Source organism: Acyrthosiphon pisum, chromosome A1 (genome assembly GCF_005508785.2).
Source record: "Acyrthosiphon pisum isolate AL4f chromosome A1, pea_aphid_22Mar2018_4r6ur, whole genome shotgun sequence".
Lineage (NCBI taxonomy): Eukaryota > Metazoa > Arthropoda > Insecta > Hemiptera > Aphididae > Acyrthosiphon > Acyrthosiphon pisum.
Window position 1 is genome coordinate 26,116,011 of NC_042494.1, and position 25,724 is coordinate 26,141,734.

Sequence of the window (25,724 nt, forward strand, 5' to 3'; positions counted from 1 at the left end):
TTTGGCAAAAAAACACGTCTAAAATACTATGTCGCGCGTGTGTTAGACAAAAACAGAAAATGACGGTATCAAACCCCTTTAAGAGGACCCGCTATGCTCTTTCCGTCTTACTAATGCACAACAAGGTTATTTTTAATATCACAGTAAATTGACATGTTGTTATAAAATTTAAAGGTAAGAATTGTATTTCTGAGGCACCTAACCTGTTTTTTTATATATTTTAATTTTAAATCAAATTATGAGCATTTTTAAATTAGCAAAAAATATAAAAAATTGTTGAGTAGATCATTTTTACCTTTAAATTTGATTATCTTGTGGTGGGTGGGAGTTACTAATTAATTAATATCAAATATGTTATATTACTATAATATTAAATTACTCCAAGCCACTTCTGCAGATTTATACATGTAATATTGTACAGTGGCGTCGTGAATAGCTATTTTATGAGGCGGCCGCCTCATATAAAAGTAGGGCTGGGTATCCCAATGAATCCAATCACCAAGACCTAGACGACTAGACTAGTTTATAATTTATACTTGCATAGTCACATACGACCTGCATTTAAAATGTGTAAAAAGATAAGTGTAAAATGTGAACAAATTGTCATGTGGGTACTTATTTAAGGTAGTTGCTTCATAGGAAAAAAAGTTACGCCACTATAATATATAATACGTTTGTACCTAACTACTATGTATTTTTAATTCCCCAAAAATTTCAGGCGAGTTTAGTTAATGTGCGTCTAATAGTATAGTTATTATATGGTCTTATAAGTTGTTATATTTGTGCTTTTCCAAATTTCTGCTCATCTTATTTTGATAATTGTACATTTTATTATAACTGTTAATGGTATTGGTTTGGGATACATCCATTATAAGAACGAAAACTATATATAGGTAATACCTAGGCTATACCAGTGACATATTATAAGTACTTATATCTTAAACCATAGTATAACACTATAACCCAGGGGTGATTCATCAATCATGCTCACCCATTTATTCTTTAAAAATATATTTATTAAAATTCTGGTTTTTGGAATTTTGAAGTAGGTACCAAATTGTCTTACTTTGTTTTATAATATTTAAGGATAGTCCTGTGGCGAAACTAACTTCATTTTTCGAAATAAGGTCCTTTTTACTGAGTAATTTGTAGAACAGTTGACATTTTTTTTTAAATTTTGATGCGTATTGAAATCGAAATTATTGCGTCTAGTTCCCGAGGTATTATACTTTATGTATTATAATTTATAAGTATAATAATCGTTACATTATTGAATCGTGACAAACCACAAGACACTCCTAAACGACATAATATAAGACCTAGGCTTAAAATTAAAAAAAATCTGAATTTTATTTAAAGAAAAAAATAGGATGAGAATGCTAGGTCAATCACTTTGTAAATGTAATGTATTACCAGCTTATCTAAAAACATTAAAAAATCTACTGCTACAATTGAATACCAACCATGAACAAGCCGATTTGACATAAATTATTATAGTCTACATCAATACTCGATAGGTAGTTGATACGTTTTAAAGTCGTTCGCAATAAGGATGACGTATCAACCTATAACCATTATAGCCGGTATACGTGGTATATATACCATATTATTTCGTATTTTCTTGTTCCTACAATAATATAATATAAGCATTACCGCTATAATAATATATTGGCGTATCACGTATCAACATCATAATAGTATTAATAATATTATTGTACATGATATATTATAAATTATAATATTTTTGGTGAGAGGTGGGTGGTATACTGGAATAGGATGCAGGGGAGGTCTGGAAATTAAAATTGGCCTTGGGGAAACAAAAGATGCAGTTCAATTTTGGGCTAATAATAAAATATTTATAAGTTATATCGGCTCAAATATATTCAAGCAGCCCAAAATGTCGATAGTCCCAGGCAGGGATCGCTCTCCCGCCACCCTATACAGTCCACCCCTGAAAGGGTGGTAGCCGGTAGCTACGCTTTAAATTGTCTTAACGAAAAACCGGCTGGCGGGCGATTGTGTTTGGGGAGGGCTTCAATATTGTGTTTTATTATATTAAAATTATTTTATCCAACATGTGACTACGTATCAAAAACGTGTTATGGTCGAGGGAAAGCGACCCGATTCTTGTGTATACGCACTATACGCTTTTATATATCGGATGGGATACACGACATCCTATTGTTAGTAGTGGTAGTACACCCATTGCACGTGTATGCTGCATAATAATATGTAAATAGATACAAAACGATTTTGGAAAACATATGTTTGACAATGTTTATCAGTCGTATAAGACTCACGCGAGTATAATGTCTACCGCCGTCTGATAATAATAATAATCCATTTGTATTATATTATTTTAACGAAATAGGTATCTAATGAATTTGCCATTCGCAAATATATTTCAGCCCTCTCATCGCAATCGTAGCTGCAATTTCGCAGATACTATAGGAACTTGCTACACACACACTTCCACGCATTCTCACCGATGGGATATTATTGTACTTATATATCAAATACCTATGATGCACGTTCGTGTGTATACGCACTTGCAACAGTCCTTATATCCGGCTCATTTGGCGTCGTCGGAACGAAGACAACCGCACGATGCGCGTAGCCGTGACGAGATGCTTGTTTAGTGGGTCAACGTGTTACTATATATACGTTAGCCGTGGTTACTGTGTAGCGCGGACAAGGTAAAAGTGGTTTCTTTCTTTCTTTCTTTCGTTTTTGTTGCCGGCGACGACCACCACAATATCCGCGTATCGTTTACTGCACATTAAGTATATACGTTGATATTAAATTGCGCGGCAGCGCGGACACGCCTTGCTACTTATTACTATACAGTCATGAGGACCGCCAATATTTTTTATTTAAAAATTATTAGTACCCTCGATTAGTAGACATTATAATAATTCACAATACGAGAGATTTGAATAGTTCGTGAGCCGTCCGGTCTTACCTTCCACATCAATGACCTTTATAATACACGGAGTGTTGGACATAATATTATTCAGGTCGATTATCTTCAGGTAATATTCGTATACCTACGCTAAATAATATTGTTCTGTTGGCGAGCACCATTCTCGACTATATTCTCAGTCCTCAGACCAGAAAGATGATTTACATTTTTACCTTACCTGCCAGTCTTTTCGGCGCTTTTGGAGAACCATAATATGACATACCTAATATATATCATATACCCCTGTTTTTATGACAATATAAGCGGCAAGTGATCGCAGTTGTTTCACAAAATATAATCCACGATCTCCACTGTATTTTTTTCTTTGTGTAAAATTTAGACGTAGTTTTATTCTTTACTAGACACGGGCCAATATTAGCAATCCATATACGTCCATAATACCACCAGTAATAATCGCCGCCGCGTAAATCGTCTCGTAATTTCGCTGTCGATTAAATCGTATACCTATGTACCGCTGAATTTACACCCAAGGACTCCGCGAGCGTACTCTCCGCGACTCTGCAGTATTTGCTGTACGAGACAGTATTAAAATATAAGCTGCCAAAAATACCCTTGCTGGCTTAGATTATTGTGGATTCGGCACGGATCGAAAGAACGCGCGCAACCGACCGAATCGAGGTCATCAAGCGCGTTAAATAATAAATTGTTATTATTTTATCTTCATTTTCACGGCGGTGATTTATTTTCTCTCTCGCGTGTACCTAGGCACAATATAATAACACATATTATAATATAGATAATACTTCTATACATAATATCATATAAATATAGGTATAATAGGTATATCATATGTTTTGTTTCATACACACGTTTTCTTAGTCCATTTTTGTCAAGCAAGGAATATGTCTTTTAAAATTAGAATACCGGATACCGGATTTCGCAAATCCCGTACTCCGTTTATCTAGAACCTAGGTTTTAGACTTAAGGTTTTAGTTAATATTGCACTGCGATAAATAATAGTAAGTTGTACACATAATTATTTCGTAAAAACGTAGTTTTATAAATACTTAAAATTAAATAGACATTTTTTTTAAGTCACAAAAACCAACTTTGCAATATTTTGCATATAAGTCGGATATTTTTGACAAAATATCATTCAAATGTACGTACACTTTGGAGAGTGTTATAATATACTGTTATATGCTATAAACCGTGGTAGAATCCATTAAACATTTTGTTACCTATCTGTATAGTTATCTTCGTTTGTGGATAGTGGGCTTTGCATACCACGCTTGCATCATATTCATGTTCGTATGTTGTCAAATAAAGGAAAAAGATATTTTCATATATATATATATATAATATATTATATTACAACGGATTTCTGTATTTTTTAATAACACACACAAACATAGCTATAAGAATCGGAAGACTAGTACACCTTTCCAAAAAAAATGATCAATTATTAAAAAATATAATATTTTGTTATTATATGAAACTGTTGACGATTAGTCCTTAGTGTTTATTTATTGTATAAAAACAAATCATGTATACCGGTAGGTCTAACAATAAAAAGATAAACGATAAACATATTATGAAATTTTAACCTTAAAACCATTACAGCAATTATTAATACTATTGAGATATTATAAACACTATATAAAGTACATATAGGTATATACGGGTGTTACAAAAAATTTGACGAATACAAAAATAAACTAAATAAATTAAATACAAATAAATAAGTACAAAACAAAATGGGGTCGTCTAAAAATCGGAACATATATATCACACATATATGTACGTATATGGAATACATACAAAACACATACACACGGAAATCATAACAACTTCGTACTACTCAAATTTCGATTTTCAACTGCGCCCGACGATAAATAATAATATAATAACTTACATATGTACAACAGCACAAGTAGTAAAGTGATTCGTAAAACAAATTGCAAGTGAATAATATATATATAAGAGACTACTCTAAAATTAACATCATTACCTTTATTACATTACATAATATATATATATATATATGTATATATATATAAAGGTGTTCTCCGCGGTCGACACGAAAAAAAAATTAGTTAAGAACGAAAAAACCATGTTTGAGGTTAATTTAAAGTTTTTCCAAAACAATTGTAGTATTTAGTGATAGCGCCGGAGAACACCGAATAAATAACAAACAAACAAAACAATAATAAATATAAATTAATCGCGTGACCATGATGCGAAAACTCGATCCACGCTCGCAGATTACTTACAAGTTACAACAATAAAAATAGTAATAATAATCATAATTCGTATAAATAATAATTAAAAATAATAATATCAAATACAAATAATAATAATGATGATATGAATAAAAATAATGATTAAGACGAATTAATATACAATAATTCACGAACAAATTACATTTTGTACTTTTTTTAAAAACTAAAATCGTTGCCCGCGTTGTTCATCATACACAATAATACTAACAGATCGAAGCAGGTTTTCACCCATCACAACATCATCGTTTAGATTCAAACCAACACGTACAAAATATTTCATAATACAGACTTTGGAGGTACAATAATACAACGAATTTTCGCGTACGCTGTTGTCGGAAAACCAACGGACGTAAGTACGTTGCTGCGGACACGAACAAAGTAATAATAATAATAATAATAATAAATCCAAAATAAAATAATAATATTCGGATAGTTAAGGGTCTTTGGTCAAAATGCATTTATTAAACGCCACGACGCATCATGTGGTACGATCGCGCATGGCTACTAACGGGTTAAAAGTCGAAAGCGACATTTAAGTATAATTATATTGCGATACGGACAATTTATTATTATTAATATTATTATTGTATTTATATTATAGTAATCACGTCGTCGTAACATATTATAGTTAATGTTGGTACCTGCTGCAGCCCAACGTCCCGGGGTGGCCTTAGTGGACGTACGACGGCCGGGCTCAGTCCCGGCCACTGCGTTTGTGGATCTGCGCGTGCTTGATGAGATGGGCCTTCTGCCGGAACGCCTTCTGGCACACCTCGCACCGGAACGGTTTCTCGCCCGTGTGCGTGCGCAGGTGAACCTTGATGTTGCTTTTGTTCAGGAACCCACGGTTGCATATATGACAGTTGTGGACGGTCCGTTCCCTGGCCACGTTTCCATCCGAACAGTAGACGACGGTGCTCCGGGCGGTCACTCCTCCGCCACCACCACCTCCACCACCACCGCCTCCACTACCCTTTGCCTTGCCACTCCTGTTCCGTGACTTTTTCGTGGTCATATGAGGTCCTTGACCAGGCGTGGTAGTGTGCGCGAACTCGGGCGACGGTCGCGAACTGTGGACGGACGCGGCCGCAGCGGCAGCAGCTGCAGCCGCCGCAGCAGCCGCGGCGGACGGCATGTAACCACCCAGGTCTGTGGTGCTGACCACGTGACTTGTCGGGCTGTGAGCCAGGTACGACGGGGTGGACGACGACGGTGACGATGCGCAGTCCATGTGATAGCTGCCGGCGTCTTGGAGCGGCGCTTTGTTGGCCGGTCCGTTCTGCAGCCGGCTCTGGAGTAGTGGCATGAACGCCGCGGCAGCTGGGCGGGGCGCGGGCGGTGGCACGTTGGATGTTACCAGCTCACGGGGCTGCTGCTGCTGTTGGTATAGTGGTTTCTGCATGGAGGACGGTGGCTGCTGGTGATAACTTCCTGTCCCGCCGCCACCTCCGTTGGTCATGCCCGGAAACTGGGAACTGGCTACCAGGTCGTGTATGGTGACGTCCGCAAGTATGCCAGCCTTGTTGTCTTGAGGCGAACCGTTCGGATGTTCATATGACGCCCAGTCGTCGCCCACGCTTAGCCACTCGTCGGGACCGTCCACGGCCGGGTGGTCGCCGCTTGCCGTCACCGTCGTGTCTGGCCCAAAAGATGGACTGCCCATTAGCATTTCAAACTCGTCGAACTGATTATCCACGAACGTGTCCTCCTCCTTGAACTTGGTCAGTCCCGCGTTAGTAGACGACGTTACCAGGTATTCATTTTGATAGTACATGTTGTTGTTGGCCGTGGCCGTGTTGTTGTTGTTCTCAGCCACCCGATTATTAGACGCGATCGACTGGTAGTGGTGGCCGGGTATGCCGTTGATGTTCACGCGCTCCGTGATCGTGTGGAACGGCATCAGCGGCTTGAGGTCGGCAAAATTCGCGGTTGGCTTGGTGTTGGGCTGATCAACGACGTTCGGTTGTTGATGGTGATGACCGTGGTGGTGGTGACCGCCGTGGAGGTGCTGTTGCTGCTGCTGCTGTTGCGCTGACACAGCGATCGGTGAACCGTCGGCAGCGTACTGATCGCGTCCCAGCAGGTCTTCCAGCTCGGCGGGATTCAACATGAATTTGGTACCGTCCTCGTCCAGGAAGTGCTCGTTGAACTGCAACATTTCAACCATGGAGTCGGTAGCCCCTTCGCTGCCGTTGGACAGCCGCATAACGGGGTCGCCGCTGGTCTCCGCCCTCAGCCACTCGGGATCCAGTTGGGGTGGTTCTATTGATTCGCCGCCCCGACAGATACTATCATCCAGCACTCCTATAACAAAACCACCCCACATAAGTAAATAAAAATGTATATTTATGGTATATTATATATATATAATATACAATAAACCTTTTTGTAAATTGCACTTATATAATACAACTACCTATGTAATGCGTACAATAGTGAGCGATACGACTAATAAGAGACACAGCATATGCTATTGCTTATTACTTTTATTACTTATTATACAAAAGAAAGTATAACTCCGATCGGACCAATTTAATTGTTATATCATACAGAACATTTTACAGATTTTAAGCAAACGGTAGCAGTATTTGTATATTATACAATTGGTAAATCATTAATACCATTAAAGTAGGTACAGTATTCATTAAATATATATAGAAGTTCCGTTCGTTTAAAATTTAAATGAAATGAACAGATTTTTCCATTTAACTTATAAAATAGTTGAAAATTACAGTAGGTATGTACCATTGTACATTTTTACCGGTTGTTATATTTTATAAAAAATATTTAATGATGTTTACAATATAATATTTATTTCTGATAGATAAATAATTAATTAACTCAAATAGTAGTTTCACTGAAAAAATATTGAAAACATAAAATACTAAAGATTACAATGATATTATGAGCCATCGGTGTATAATTATATGAATATTTATTATTATTCGTTACGTAAAATAAAAATAAGTATTGTTATTATATTAATCATATGAAAATTGTGACGCTATGACATTCATTGTAAGTTTTTAGAAAATTTTTATAAATTTGTCCACGTTTAAATGATTTTGTATAATTTTATATTAAATATTAATAGTAAGGTAGATACGTAAACAGAATTTTTGCTGTTCTCTTTGAGTGAAAAAATTATTTTAATATTTATTATTAATCGTCTTAATTACCGCTTATATTAGATAGGTAGATTACTCTGAATACATTTTCTTTCGTTAAATCATTTCACGGACATATAAAATATTGAATATTTTATAACGGATATTAAACAGGTACGATAGGCATTTGTTTATGTCTATGTACCGTATACACATCAATATATTGATATATTATTTTAGTAGAAACATTCATTTAAGTTTAACTCGTTTAACTCTACGTTTTTCATGATTTAGGACAGGTAAAAATTAAAATGTAGCTATTTGATATAAAAATAAATATACTACCTATTACTATTAGGGAGTACTATTATTGCTTTACAATAACCGCGCACGATGATAAAATTGAAACTTTACTAGAAAGTAGAACTGTTTGTAGCATACAAATTTGTTGCCAATTTTGTGTTCGTGTTTTCTTTTGTAGTGTATATAGATCACTGAAACGAATTTAAGGTTTACACGATCAAGCGGTGGTAATACGTCATATTCATACACATCGTCTGTAGATGTACAATTCGATAAACGTGACAAATTAAAATAACAATCGGTGCGCGCGAAATACATACCTATACAACTACAATACTATATTGTAATTTATGAAATACGAATTATACGATAGTGAATAGCAATATATTCTTCACGTCAAAGTTTACACTTCGTATTACTAAAATTTGTTGCAAAAAAATTAAAAAATAAATCAGACGACACCGTTCAAGTCTCGATGTATTTGAGCGAATAAGAAAATGTGCACGTTCGCTGTTGTAGTCTGTGCACTACAAATATAAAAATGTGTATGCAGTTACAGTATAATATAGTAAGGATTTACAGAATTTAGTTGGAAGGGAGAAAGGAGTTTTAATATTTTACAGCATAATAAGCTTATCTTTTTATCTGATCTCTTGCAACGTGCAATATTGCAGTTATTAGTGGAAGAAATCCTCTAAAATTTGAAATTTTGAACGAAAAAATATTATCAAATCCGGATACCAGATAAGAGCTTAGCTCAGTTGATATACGTACCAGCTCTCAATATTATTATTGTTATTTTTTTATTATAATTAAATTATGCTGAAATAAATATATATAATAATAATCATCATCAACACATTTCAAATATTTTTTTTTTTTTTTTTATTATTATTATCTAGTTAGTTTCTATAATAATGGAAACAATTAGAAACAAGAACATTTACGGCATAACCATCTAAAATGATTTTTGATTTTAATTATATGTTTTATTTCTGTTTTTTTTACTTTTTTATACATTTTTCGTAATTTGCAAGAATTAATAATTTGTTAATAAATGTTATTTTACAATTATAATTAAGAAATTCAAATTCAAAAATCAATAGTTAACATTTTGTATATAATAATTGCATCAGTGAAATTTAATATACTCACAAATTATCATATTTTTTTAGAAAGATAAAGACTGAGTTTCTTCTTTGAAATTCGAATAAAATTAAAAAACGATTTATTATATTATAATATTATAATATGTTATGATATAGGATACGATGTACAGCAAATAAACGAAATAAAATAAAAATCAATGGAAAAATGATCAAGAAGTTTATAAAATAAACATAATTAATGATTTTCAACATCAATCCACGAGAATTTCCGGAATTGAAATTCACAGAATTCATGTATCTGGTCCCTATGTGTAAAATATATAATAACAGTACATACGTATACAGAATTGAAAGGCGAACACGAGTATAAGATTAACATTGTAACAGAAATAAATGCATTTTTGAAGCATCTACACAGTCTAGACATTTGTACCTAAAAATGTTTACCTTTTTTTTTGTTACAAGACCGCATGATTTTAGGTATATATGACTTAAGACCAAGTATAATATATAGTCGGTAGTTGGAGTCGTAGAATAGTAGCTGTCAATGCCTTTGGCGGCACATTTTTTTTATAGTATAATAATAATATAGGTATATATATATATATATATATACATATAACATGTATGGTTTGGGGAATTTGGCATTAGATTGTTTGCCGTTTACCTACCTAAATGTTTATATTTCTCAGTACTGAAACTGTAAATAAAAAACCAGGGAAGTTGTTTTGCTGCATAGAAGGTGTCGCCTGTCGAGTGTACCTCGTTAATGATTAGGCCACTGTAATGTATGGTTAAATTTGAATTCAATGATAAATCATTGCATACGAAAAACGTTTTTAAGCAGATTCGACTTGTCACTCTGTCAGACTATATAGTATATTAATAAATTTAATTACTTATTTTATTATGTATTTAAATTTTATATTACTATAAGTAAAACTGTTTTTACAAACAAAAAAACTGTATTAGTTATATAATTCCATATAATATAAGTTACAAGCTATTATTAACGTGCGAATTAATACAAATGTACTGTAGAGCGGTAAGAAAAGCTTAAAATTAATTAAATATTTGAAAAAGTCCATCGACTATCGAGTATAGTAAACAATAAAGACGTCATGTCGAAAATTTTCAAATTTTAAATATTTTTAAATTACTGCAGCAACATAATAACTAAACAATTATTTTTCGTTTAAATATTCAATTTCGTAGACATTAGAACTTGACATTTTCTAAAAGATTTTTACGTTTCTGAAAGAATAACTAATGAAGAACCTTGTATTAAATTAAACCTATACATTTATAATTCCAATTAGTTTTCGATACTATTTATGAAAATACGTGTTCATATGAAACTATTAACTATCTACCTACCTATTTAATATTTATATATTATGCACTGGAGACATAAATTAATAATAAATAATAAATAAATAAGTACAATAATTATATTAGTTTTATTTTGTTTGTATAACTATATTACAAAAATACAAAGAAAAACATTTAAATGTTAAATCATTTTTAATAAACTAAAATAAAATTTATTTTTTGTTTGTAATATTATACAATATTACGTTTGCAAATAATAATTTGAATAACATTTTAATACAAATGTGTTAGACATAAATTTCATTAGTTATTATTTTTATCGAATAGTACCTATATTATTTTAGACTATTTATTTATATATTATTTTATATTTGTGTCTGAAAGTGAAGTATAACTTTATTTATAGTATGTACTTACTAGATATTTTAATAAGCACCATAATATAATATATATTATATAGGCACACTGTGCATAGTCTACGATCTACATTCCAGTTTCTAGGTCTATCTATCTTTTTAATAATGTGAATAATCTACTAACCTAAATAATATCAGTGTTATAATTGTATAAACTTAATGTTTAGGATAATAGTGTTAATTAGAATTTATAAGGTTCGTATCAGTAAAAGATTAATAATTGTACATTTTTATTGTAGGTACTTCAAAAAGTAGGTCTACCGTGAAAATTAAATTTATTCAGGCATAAAAAATATAACTAATTAATCTTAAATAATATACTATAGAGATAATTATTATTCGATGTTTGTACATAATTATTTGAACTAGATGCACTGAACGAATATGGTGAATATGCATCATTGTTATTTAAAACCGCATATATTGGTTTAATTTAGTTTTTGAGAACATATCAAATTCAGTTGGATCGCAAGACCATCTTGATCTTTGAGAAGGATGGTGCCGACGGGACGATCACCACCCCTTAATCTTTTTATATAAATTAAATGTGTTTTTTACTTAAAAATTCAGCTCATGACTAACTGTGACTGGTAGAGTTTAAATATTGAACTCAAATAACCTTGTTTTATAATATTATAATTATTATATAAAGTTGTATACAATTATTTTTAATTTTTATTATTAACTATAGTTTGTAGCTGATCCTGCATATAATATATCCTGCATCCTATATATAATGCCAGTGGATTTACCCTGTCGTAAGCTCTGTTAAATGTAAACTACACATACTCTTAACTCAGTCGTTTGGGGGTAGTTTCGACCAAGTACAAAATACAAGTCTAAAATTATTTACAATTAAAATAATTATTTTATTACCCAATTATTATTAACCAATGGAAATCCTATATAAACCAAAAAATATTCGTATTTAATGAGCTAACAAAAATTCCTCTTTAAAATGCTCAAATAAAAAATAGGCTTCAAGGTGCACATTCTTGGCTGTAGATCGCTTACACAAACACAAACATTACCTTCTATATTAATAGGTATAGATTTTAATTGTGTATACTTCAATGAACTCACCTACATAAATTTAATATATAAAAATTCAGCCCTCCCCCAAATAAAGGCTCAGTTAGGCGCGTAACTTATCACAATATATATGTAAACGGTATTATATTATTATTATATTTTGAACGATATTATTGGTAGGTATACCCATAATTACTTATTTACGAACGATATTTAATTTTAGTCATATCCGCGGAAGTTGTATATTTTGTTTAAAGTGTGTTTTACATAATATTATAAGACCGTAAACGAACATAATATCAATGTCGACTCAATATAGACTTACTTCCAAGAATCAGTTGGAATTTGTGGTTCGCGAGGACTGACGCAGTGCTTGTCGTCGTCGGACGATTTCATCTCGACCGATGAAACACCGACGCGTACGAAAATCGCATAATACCACGACTGTTGGGTATCGGCTATGGCAGTTTTAGTCGTCGGCGACGTAATGTGTAGTTGTCTCTAATATTGCACCGTACTTGGCGCTGATGTTGTTGGTCCACTGATGCTGCGGATTGACAGAAATTGTGACGGAATTCGATTTTTACCCTGAAGTGCACCACAACAACATAGACGGCAAGAATGAAAACAAATACATAAAAAAAAACAAAAAAAAACACAAATATGTTATACCAATTGTTCAATAAATACGTTTACTTAAATATTATTATGTATTAAATAAAAAAGAAGCAATAAGCGTTAGTGTTCCAAAGTATTTTGACGCATAGGTACAAATTAATATTATCACTCATAAGTAAGTAGGTAAAGTTGTAAATTTACATAAATGTATAATATAATATGTAATATTGTGTATAAGAATAGTGGACAAAATGTCTGGTCAAAATTTCCGCCGGAAAACATATCTTGGAAATGGAAAAAATATCTGTGTCTATGCCGTAATGCATGTTAGTATTTATTCTCGCAATGTAATTTATTACAACCTGTCTATATTTTTGAGTGATAGAACAAAACTATCATTGAGGAAAGTTTGTATGTTTACCACCGAAAAGATCTTTTAATATATATAACAATATTATTAAGCAGACTGCCCACCATGTGTGTGGCCAAAAGACACAGTATACATATTCAATATTGATATACATCGGACTGTTACAAAACTATATAAAATTATAATAAAACGTTATATAAATATAAATACAATTGTTATAAAAAGATAAAGTATATTTATATTTAAAAATTCCAACAATTATATTTTGAATAAATTGATTTTTAAACTTAAAAATGGAGGTGAATAGGGCATGCTTATTGATCACTCTGTAATCTGTATACAACAAGGTAGTTTCATGTTATTTATTGAATGGAAGGAAATAATATTGTTTTTATAGTTTAAATAGGTAGATGTATTATTATAAATGTTCGCGAGCTATCTGCCAAATGTTAATTGATATTGATCAACTGTGCCTACCTTACGGTTTTAGTAAATTACAATTATTCAATAAAAATTCAGATAAATTATTTAGCTGGGTTTGTACCTTTTTGTATGTAAATTGAACTGAATTTTGACTAGTAAAATAAATGCTGCACACTACTGTTATTTTTTGACCAATTTTATTTTTCAATTTTAAGTTCAAAATAAATTTGATTATATAATAACACACATTTTCTTTCTCAATTTAATTCTAACATTAATTACACAGTGTGTTCAATGTTGTGTCCATAGACTATAATTTTTAATGCTTACATGATGTTTGATTTTTAAATTAATATATAATGTAGGTTAAGATAATGTTATACTAATACATTAATTGTAAGGTTGATGCATTCTGTTCTGATGAAGCGTTTAGAGCGTATAATACAACATTTATCATACTATAATTGATCATAGTTGATAAATTCACACTTTATCTATTTATTTTGTATTGTATATTATGTGTAGGTATATATATATATATATATATTTGTATGTATATTTGTTCATACCACATTGGATAATATATTTGGTTTTTTTTTATAATATCGGTGAAATTTACATGTTATAAATCCAATCCTAAAATCGACATGTTAAGCAATCGAATATAACCCTAATTGGTGTCCATATACATATTATATATTTATATGTACGTACATCGTGTACCCATAACTTAACGTGGTGTATTGTGTGTATAAAGGTTACCGGAATGGTAAAATGCATTAACTCGACTACGTGTCTTACAAAAACGGGACTATACTGAGACATTTATATTTTATAATTTGCAGCCTGTACCATTCGCGGGCAGTCGACTTAACCGTTGTCGGCGTTGGGTCACATTCACATATAATATTATACCGAAGGGTGGTGAATAATAAATACACGTCTTTGCACGCTAAACAAAACGGTTTCCAACGACCATCAACAACAAAAATGATACAATAAAAAGGTCCGATCCCGGGTCGGGTGCGAACACATTGTAAATATAATAAGTTGTATATACATAAAAACACAAACCGCCCACTGGGTTTGGACATGCACTCGAAACGTGTGTAGGTTGTGGCGAAAACCTGTAGTCGGTTAAAATAATAATAATAAAATCAAATGGACCAGAACAATAAGTGTACACATATATATATAAATCGGTCGGACGACAAAGCGATTTTCGTTGGACACGTGCAATATTATTATTATTACATTACGGATTGCTGTCGCACATATATTGCGGTGCAAAACAATTTATCAACGTCGTATATATTTACGAGTGTAATACGTATACCCTTGAAGAGAATATAATATATATATATACCATAAGTGCCGCCAGTTTGCCACCACACCAGCCAATAGTTTTACGGTACTGCGTACGGCGTACCAATACACATATATACATACACGTCATATATATATTTATTTTTATTACTCTTTCGGGTGCGACGCGTTTGAAAAAAGAAAATTTTTGTCGCAACTGTATATAAATATATATATATATGTTCATCGGTGCGCATCTCTCTCTGCAGCGTTGTGCGGGCTCTGCTCGATAAGTCCCCCATCGCGAACGGTGGCGATTCGACCCAAATTTCTCGGTAGTATCAGGTAGTAGAATAGTAGTTATATATAATAATATTTACTGTACAGGCGGTGGTGAGATATATCACCGTTTTACGACATCACACGTCATCCCGCCTACCTCACACACAACAACCTAATTTTTGTTTCGTTACTTCTACCCGAAAATTTGTAACGGTACGGATTATAATATTGTTACATTGCGTATAACTATGTAATAATATATGGATCTGCCCCTGTATATATATATATATGTTATAATAATATAATATAGGTACCATATACATATACGTACGACCACCCTGCAGGTCTTGTCAACAGATTCGCTACTCCAGCTGTGCAGCAGTAATGTACACGCATGCGTATGTGGTACGTCCGTAACGGGATAATTTGTCCGCGCTATACATGTCTCGAAGGACACCTCACGCATAGCCGGGGAAAAGGACAATTATCTTATATATTTATAAATTTCGTCGCGGAATAGTGAAGAATTTCGATGTGTATACGCCGTCTCGAGAGAGACCTTAAGCTTCACCGGGTAGGTATATATATCTACAGAAACTATAATGCGTATACTGCCAAACGTCTAAGGCCGTGCAGACGCGTTATACCAAATGACTCCCAAGGCTCGAAGGGTCTATATCGGCGTGTTAGGTATATTATACGCTTCATGCGCAATTGATCAGACGATAAAATTGACTTGATGGTTTATAGTTTATATATCTACGTATACTACGCAGGTACTAGGTATATATAGAATATTCTATATATATTTGCCGACACGTAATAATCATGTGTTGTAACTATCGTAACTGAATAATTAGACATTGAGACAATACAATAACCTGATGAGGTTAAATGCAGCCACCGTTATATTATTTGATTATTATTATTATTATTGCCTTGATTGTTGAATAGTTGATAGTAAATAAAGCCCCCCCAAAACCACAAAGTCGTTTTTCCTAACTTTTTTTCTCTTTTATTTATGTCAAATATATTTTAAGTTCGTCGTAGCAGGTGCGCGTGCTAAAAAGTAGATATTTATGTTTTTATTCATTAAAAAAAGTTGAAACTATATATTATTGAGGTAGGTACTTATAATAGTTATATAGGAAATTAGTGCATACCTAAATGTCCCAAAAATAATATTTTTTATATGACGACATAAGACGACGTCGTCAGTGAGTCAGCTACGAGTTACATAACCCTTTGGACATTCCAAACTATATATATATATATATATATATATATATATATATATATATAATACACAATACCTCTCATTGTTTACTACTGTGAATAATAAATTCATGGACAGTGTTATTTTTTTTTTTTTATCAATCTAGTTCAGTTTTCAATTATTTGATATTCTTACACGTTAGTGTTCATAATTTTGGCGTCGTTATTGTTTAAAAAATATTTTTCGGCATTGAGCTCAATATACTACATTATTATCTATTATATGTGTTTGACACTTGTATAATACATATATACATTATACACTTGACTAACTATATACATGTTACGTAGTATGTAGGTACAGTGTACATTGTACACATTATATATAGGTACCTACGTCATATAACAATTTTATCTATTTGTATTTTACAGGAGGGTTAACTCTGCGTATTATATATGATTAAAAATACACATTATCTATTATCCCATAATAAATACAGGTCAAATATATATATTATGTATCGATACTATAATGATATATTTATATATCTATTGACGATGCAGCAGAGATGTTTCCGCTAACGAATCGGGATTTTCATCGTATGACAAAAAACAAAAACAGCACTCCTAAAACGGTTTGTCAAATGCATATATACGAAATAATAGGCTAAATAGAATGATTAACGAATGTAAAAAAAACCTACCGGAGACAATGACACGATACGCCGACGCCACAGAGCTGTCACCAGTCATCCGGACAATCGATTGTGGGAAAAAAAAAATTGAAGGAAAAAAGCATTGACCCACTTGCGGGCCCGTTGGATACAGTTCAACCGTGAAACAGCCCAGATATGAATTGCCACAAAGGTAATAATAATAATACAACCATAGACAAGATAGTGGGTATAATATAGTATAATTTTTATGTGGAAAATAATAAAACACGCGGACACGGCTTGTTTTTAATTTTATGATAAAACTAGTGTGAATGTGAGTCATTTGAATGGGTACGTATAATGTTAAGTGCAGGTTCCCACATATCTATAAATATTATATAATACAAAGAATAAATTCACAATTTAATAATAATTGTTTTATTAATTGTTAAAAATATATAAGTACCTAACTTAAACAATTTCGTGCCAATATTTGTATGCACTTATAGTAACTGCAGCACAATCACAATATAAAACCAATACATAGTTATGAATGATAATATTTTTTTGTAATTAGAAGTCGACAATACATTACACCTATAATAGGTATACTATTCAGAATAGTATAATTATTATTTTAAAGACTTCAACGCCCGCTGCGTTCATAAGACTTAAGATATTATATTGTTTCTACTCCAGTGGAACCCATTATCCACTCGTTATACTTATTTATATCGTGTTCTAATAATAACGATTAAAAATTAATTCTTGTTCTAACTTGTTTCTTACTCAAATTTTTAAATTTTTTATTAATAAATTGAAAGATTTTAAGTTCAAATGATTGTTCTTCTTGTTTCAATAATACATATCAATATAACCACAATGATCAGCTATAACCTCATACATTTTTTTTACGTGAAATTACGAACCAATACATACGTATTTATCAATATTTTCCATATTGAAGTATACGGTATACTAAATAAGTAGGTATACTCCATATACGTATACGTAGTACTATAATAGTGTATATAAGTACCTACTTATTTAGTATAATTGCATGTGAGACATAAATATATAAATTAATATATTAATTGATGACGTATAACTATATAGGCTCTGTGTTACGCGATGCGTATAATTTGTGCTCAAAATATTCGTGATGACTGGGCAACCAGTGATGACTTCGGATCGAGGGTGATGCGTGGTGCGTTGTAGACAAAAAGTAATACGCCCAATTATTATACGCGTTTCGGCGAAATCGGTACATCTATTTGAATAATAGGTTTATAGTGTCGAGCGGGCGTATATCGAAATTGTTGAAAATATTCGAAAAGAAATCGCAAAAAAAATTATAATCCCCGCAAATAAATGTATATACAATATCGGTCGATGGCCCCCACGTGCGGATATACTAATATATGACAACTGCGGCCGCATAAAGGTACAGTCGCAACACACATACGCGCGTAATGACGTCATTGAGAAGAAGAGAGAAAAAATAACAATGTATACATGAGACAATATATTAAATTGCGACCAGTCCGGATGAGCCATTTGCGACCGTCGCTTGCGGTGCCAGGCGTTCAACATCGCGGTATAGTCGAGCGAATAACATACAGAATTGACTATACAGCGCGTATAATACCTATATTATATACGGAATACAGATAACTACCTTTTGTATACCTACATGACCACATATAGTATACCTATATATAGGTGGACGTATGGGAAGTAGTAGGGAGTTAATAAGGGGAGAGGAGGAGGAGGAGGAGGAGGAAGACTTTTACTGAATCCGTTCATTATATATGTACTTATACGCGACATACGGTCAGGATGAAGTATGTATAGTGAATACACTGTACAGCATATATATGCGTGTAAACGTGTATACTGCACGCGCACAACATCCGGCTAGACTTATGACACGGTAACCCGGTTCGCGAGCGGCTTGGCCGACGATCCGGACTGTCACTTTTTATCGTCCGCATGTACTTCCTCCTCTCCTCATTCCTAACGTTCGCTCACTCACGACACACAGACACACAGACACACACCACACACAGACACACTTATACATTTCTCCCGACTTACTCGCTGAGGCTTTCCCACCGACTTCCTCTCCGCACGTACTGCGTTCTAAAACAAAACACTATAATCACTTACGATTCGTTCTAGACACATACGCGTTTTTTTGACGCATAATAGAAAGACAATTTTTTCGTCACAAATGTACCGCACGTAGGTATCTAATATCTATTATATTTATTATTATAATATTAGGTATCCGTCTGCGATCCATTTTGTATAATATTGTATGGACGGTTGCGATAAACGCTATATAATAGCATAGTCCTATAATAATCGCAAACAATTAATTTACTTTGCTATTATAATCGAAAATACATTATGAATTATGAGTTTTTAGAATTGTATATTCATTAAAAACCACGAGGGTATAATTTATTGAACACAATAACTATATTATACTAGTACATTATATATTACAGGTACCTATAATTCTCGTATACGTGTCGTAGATCGTATATAGTGTATCGTATCGTATATTATATTATAGTGTAGCGTAGGTACACGCACAACAATAAAATAATTTGACAGTCGTTTCGATTAATATACTAAAATATTGTAACATACCACTTAATGCCTAATGGAGAAGATTATATATAATTGCCCATAAGTTTTAAAAACATAACTAGATTATTTCAGTTTAAATAATACGCAATGTTTTCTTTACTATAAGTATTTTTAAGTTATTAACATAACATGCAATATACCATGTCTTTAAGTAATATAAATACATTTATTTTAAACAGCAAATATCTTCAAAAAGCACGGATTTAATTATTTTCTTTGGATATATGAAAGATAAAAATTAAAAACAGAAAATGAAGGAAAATGACACAGGTACTATAAACTACTCATAAATAGTAGTATATAAGTACAATGTATTTAATATAGTATATAATCAATTGGTCTGTAAACATGTCAGCGCAATAACAAGATGTTATAAGTTTATAATGCTATGTATGTACCTATATTATATTCTTAATGATTTGAAAAATACTTAACTAATTGTAAAGTAACAGTTATTGTGGTGTTTAAGATTTGTAATTAAGAAGTTTTGCTTGTATAGAACTATTATACATACATACTTACATACACATATACATACATACATACATACATACACACATACATACATACATACATACATACATACATACATACATACATACATATAAACATACATATATACATACATACATATATACATACATACATACATACATACATACATGTGCATACAATTCCAAAATGACCAATATAATTTTACGTTTTTCTATGGGTACCTACACAAAAACCCGATTTTTGTTGAACAACGTATTTTATAGAAGTTTTACCACTCCGAGTGACCTCCTGTCGAGCGTACGGTACTTTTAGAACATACCGTATATAGTTTTCGAATAATTATTTTATATCATTAGGAACCGCAATTCATCTAATTCAATTATAATTCGTTAATTTTTGTAATAAAATTACAATATTCTTAAACAGACCATATTATTAAGCTCAATAGGTAGCTGTTTTAATATGATTGTATATGAGTTTAGAAATAGGATATAAAACTACGGTAACTTATGATTTAATTAAATTCATTTTAGATCTCGTTAAAGAAAATTTTTCCGTTATAATTGGTAATTTTTTTCATTAATTAAAAAATAATTAAATCCTCTACTGTATGAAAACCCATGAGCCGTTTAAAACGTACTTTAGCAAATAATCGTGAAAACATATTAAGGTATAATATAGTAGGAATGTTGAATAATATTTAATTTTAATAAGCAATAAGCATAATACTTAACTATAATATTATGGACAATACATTATAACACATTTTATAAAATTGTCCTTCAATATTCATAACTTAACCAAATTGAAACAAATATGTTTTTAATGAGTTTCACGAATCACGAACGCTGCTCAAAATTCAAACTCAAAAATATTTTTGGTTTGTTCGAATGAAATTGTAGAAAAATTATCAACAAATTTAATTTTGATAATTATCACAGTAATACTTCACTTTTTCGGTGTAGCGTTGATGAATGAAGTATTATATAAATTGATAACACTTGGTTTACGACTATGGTGTGTGTGTGTATGTGTGCGTGAGGTGAATACTTCAACGCGGCATACACATATACAGAATATAACGTGCCACATTCTCAACAAACATAACGGTATACACACCTACTCTTCAATTGGTTCTCAAACTAATTAAAATAAAATGGATTTTTTTAAATGGTTCAATGATTGATGTAATAATGATAACATTCGTGGGTAATACTATTCATAACAATGTTAAATATACTTATGTAATTAATTTTAATGATTAATTTGTGTGATTCCTATAATCCACCACAAGCACAACATTGTGTTTACGAAAAAAAAACTGATTTTAAGCAGTATAAATGTATAATATTACTATATACCTACTGAATATATCGATAACATTAAACATTGTTTGGAGACATATTATGAATTTAAAATACAAATTGTAATTGGCCAGAGCGCGCATAATAGAAACCACTGGTCGACGGTGGTCAGCAGTTCGACCCACTGGCCCATAACTTCAAGACGCATGAGTATACGAATATTACCTACCTACCTATGATTTTTATTCTCCTTATAATTCTAGAACGCGACCGTTCGAAAAAATTGCATTAGTAACAATACAAAGCTAATGTAGTTTTAATTGTTTGTACATTTAATATAATTGTCTAAATATTAAATCAATTAATACACAACAATATATTAACAATATAATAATAATTAAAATATTCTGCTTTAAATGTTTATAGTGTAACATTATTCAACAATGCTATGTTCAAATAAAAATGTTTTTTAAACTAAAACGCACAGGTATATTATATTATACATTTACATGCCTATATTGATTTTTTAAATTCATGTATAGCAAAGTTTGAAATTAAAAATTGACGAACATATTCGTACTGTGGACAATTAGAACAAATTTGATATGAAGATAAACGATTTTTCCCGGAACCAAAATCTAAACCGGATGAAAGAGTCTTCGTGGAGATTTTTATCTACATCACCTTATATGAGCGCTGATAATTATATTAATGTCACCTGCTGATGCGGGAGCCTAGGTCCGGGAAGCCGAACACAACAACTGTATTATACAAACACGACCAAAAACGCGTTAATTAGTAGACTATTATAATATAATATGCATTTTGTTGACGAAATGTCCCCGAAGTCAAATATGTTGGTTATTTGAGCACATAATTCATGTTACATATCCCTAGGGCCGTATTATATTTTTGTCAAAGAACAGACTGTACGCTCACGGATATATTATACATAAAATGATATAATAAATACTAAACGGAAAAACTACGCAACACTACGGGACACATGAATAATTGACAGATGAAATTTGCATCTTTTGTTTTGCCAACATTTATGGACATGGTAAACAGTTGGAACAGCATGTGAACAATTTGAGGCGTTTATGTATAAGTTACATATATTATTTTATAACACTTTAGAATTGAACGAATTCAGTCGTTAAAGTCTCCGGTCAAAAGCAATATATTAGTAATCGCATAATATTACTGACTAATGTTGTTATTATCATGTTTCAAAATAAAGTACCTAGATATATTGAGGTTTTACTTGTTGAAAAAAAAATTATATAGGTAGTTATTATACAAATGGAAGCTTTTTTATGTATATATATATATATAACATTATATATGTACATTCGGGCTAAACATGTTTATATTAATGTTAACTAGCAGCCAATTCAACCATCGTGTAAAAAAATAGTTATACTCATGCAACTAGGATGTTCGACACTAATATATGGAATTCAATTGGACGAAAGAGTTTGTTTTTTTGAGTATAAGCTCAACATTTGGTTTGTAAGGTCACAAGTAAAGATCCGGAAGAATATGTTTTAAATCACCGACGGAAAAAAATTGTAATCCAAAGTTTGTTGATGAATTTACCTGTTGATCATTAAAGGGCGAGTCCTCGTCGACGGTCATTCACCCCGAGAAAAATTATAAAAAACAATAGCTATTTTTCACAAGGTCATGTTTGTTTACCGATTATAATTTTTAAAAAAAAAATGTTCGAATTTGTTCACCTGTAAAGACAGAAAAAGTCGGCCTCGGATTTTTCGTGGAACCTACTTGTGAATTGACCATAATAATAATATAAGGATGAGAAAGGGGAACTATCGCAAGGAAGTTTAAAGCATACGGGGAAGTGATAATTCCCGAGGGACATTTTGCTATTTAAAAATAAACATACAACGTGTTCCAAACTTCTGGAGCCGGAATTCCGAACAAAGAAAATTACAAATCATTATCGAGTAGGAATAGTGCGGAGATACAAGTTGTGCTTTTCATAAGCTCACAGAGACATAGACGTTTGGAACACTATGTATTTTATGCCACTACAGCGTATGTATGTTTTAAGTCTAAAATAATCGAGCTTACTGTTACAGCAATCAAAAGTAATCGCATAGGCCTTTCGTAAACAATCGCGGTAGGTATATACACGCCAATATAATATATTCGCCAAGTATATAAGTCTGCCGAAGACGGTCGCACTGCTGGGTTAAGACACACTCGTATATATATGCCGCACTTCACCACCGCACTTGAATATAACGAAACGTAAACAAATATAAAATATTATCGCGAATATATTATTATATAAAGAACTACGACATCTGCGATCACACCGAAAACAAAAAAATTAAAATTAAAAAAACTTATAATACTGACAAAAACGGCGTTCGGTAGTCTAAGTACAAGTATTGGTACTGCCGAAAAAAAGTAATCGTCTTCGACCGCTCGTCGGCATAAATCCACGTCCGGCGCGTCCGCGAGATACTATGCGCACCGAGTGTATTGACGCGTATGCGCGTGCACCGGCGGTCGAACCAAGCGGGGCCTCTGTCAGGGGGGTCTTGGCGGGGAGACCGCGGGGTGGGGCACTACCGCCGCCGACGGACCGGGTACACCGCCACCACCATGGTGGGGCGGAAAGGAGGTAACGCGGCGGCGTGCGTTTTTTCCCTTCTCTCTTCCACTTATGCTATAAACATAGGTATGATGTGTACGTTTATTGTAATGTAGGTACGACGCGTTCTACCTGCTCCGCGGCGGAACCGGTCCCCCTTTTTGGTAGGAGTCGCGCACGCGGTGGCGGCGGCGTTACACTAACCTAGTTTAAAAAATACTACACGCGGGCAATGACGCCACGCAGCCGCACCGCCACCGCACTGCACCGCACCGTCCTTGGTGTACACCTGACGAAGACGGCGGCGGACGAGGTGGCGACGGGTGGTATAACGTAGTTGTGTATGTTTATATGTAGGCACGTACCTCTGCTATAATATTGTAGCAGCGCGGGTCGTTCTCCTCCCGAAATTATTGTCCTTCAACTTGTGCGCTTACGCTCTGCTGCTGTTGCTACTTTTCTTCATCTTCTTTTGCCGTCCACGCGTATCACTAACGATATTCGGCCCATCAGACAAACCTCACGAAAGAACGAAAAAAAAAACATTTTCTTAACGTTTATTTTATATTATATTCTAAAGAAATATTATAGTTTTCAATGTCTAATATTATAATAATAGAATAGGATACATTTCTCGCCAGCTCGATCCGATAAGCCGCGCGGAATTGCAATTTAATTTAACTCGGACCGTGACGTTCCAGGTGAGAATTGGCGCCTGGGAGAAAAATGAAAGTCTTTAGTGAAAACATAACACACTTTTGTTCAAAAAAATCTTAATGAAATTTTGTTATAATAACAACACGGAGAAAAAATTCAGGTGTGAACGCATAAAACTAGTTAATTCTGGTGTTTATAGTTTTTCAAATGTATAACTAAAGTAATAACATCTATAATTACGAATTATACTACATTCAATGAACATTATAGATTATCATGTTAATTAAACCTAATTACCAGCAAAATGAATTTAAAAATGAAAAAAATGTCTGAAAAGTTGGACATTCATCTTACTTTGCTAATAATTAAAAATAAACAATAATATTTAGATACTAGGTATAAGTTATTACTACTTTGTTAATGTATCCATCATTCGTCCTATTTAGATAAAAACCAATATTTTAAAAATCTTTATAGTATGAATTAAATTGTTTAGTTTTTATGTATTAAAATATTAGATTAGGTATTAGAAGATACTAGGTACCATTGATTACAAATATTAATTTAGTATTACTTTTATTAGTATTTAATATTTATAATCAACGATACTA

The 25,724-nt window shown here is 32.6% G+C and overlaps 1 protein-coding gene across 2 annotated transcripts; it reads right to left on the bottom strand.

The window, feature by feature from the left end:
- Positions 1 to 4,269: 4,269 nt before the first annotated feature.
- Positions 4,270 to 24,360, bottom strand: LOC100569768 (ichor). 2 transcript variants are annotated; one of them, XM_029486856.1, is made up of 4 exons: positions 23,928 to 24,360; positions 23,433 to 23,572; positions 12,830 to 13,092; positions 4,270 to 7,509 (listed from the first exon to the last, which is right to left on the bottom strand). In XM_029486856.1, the coding sequence occupies exon 4, from the start codon at positions 7,409 to 7,411 to the stop codon at positions 5,900 to 5,902; it is 1,512 nt and encodes a 503-aa protein (XP_029342716.1). In that variant the 5' UTR covers positions 7,412 to 7,509; positions 12,830 to 13,092; positions 23,433 to 23,572; positions 23,928 to 24,360; the 3' UTR covers positions 4,270 to 5,899. The 2 variants fall into 2 exon arrangements, with proteins under 2 accessions (XP_029342716.1, XP_029342715.1); XM_029486855.1 differs by lacking the exon at positions 23,433 to 23,572.
- Positions 24,361 to 25,724: the final 1,364 nt, after the last annotated feature.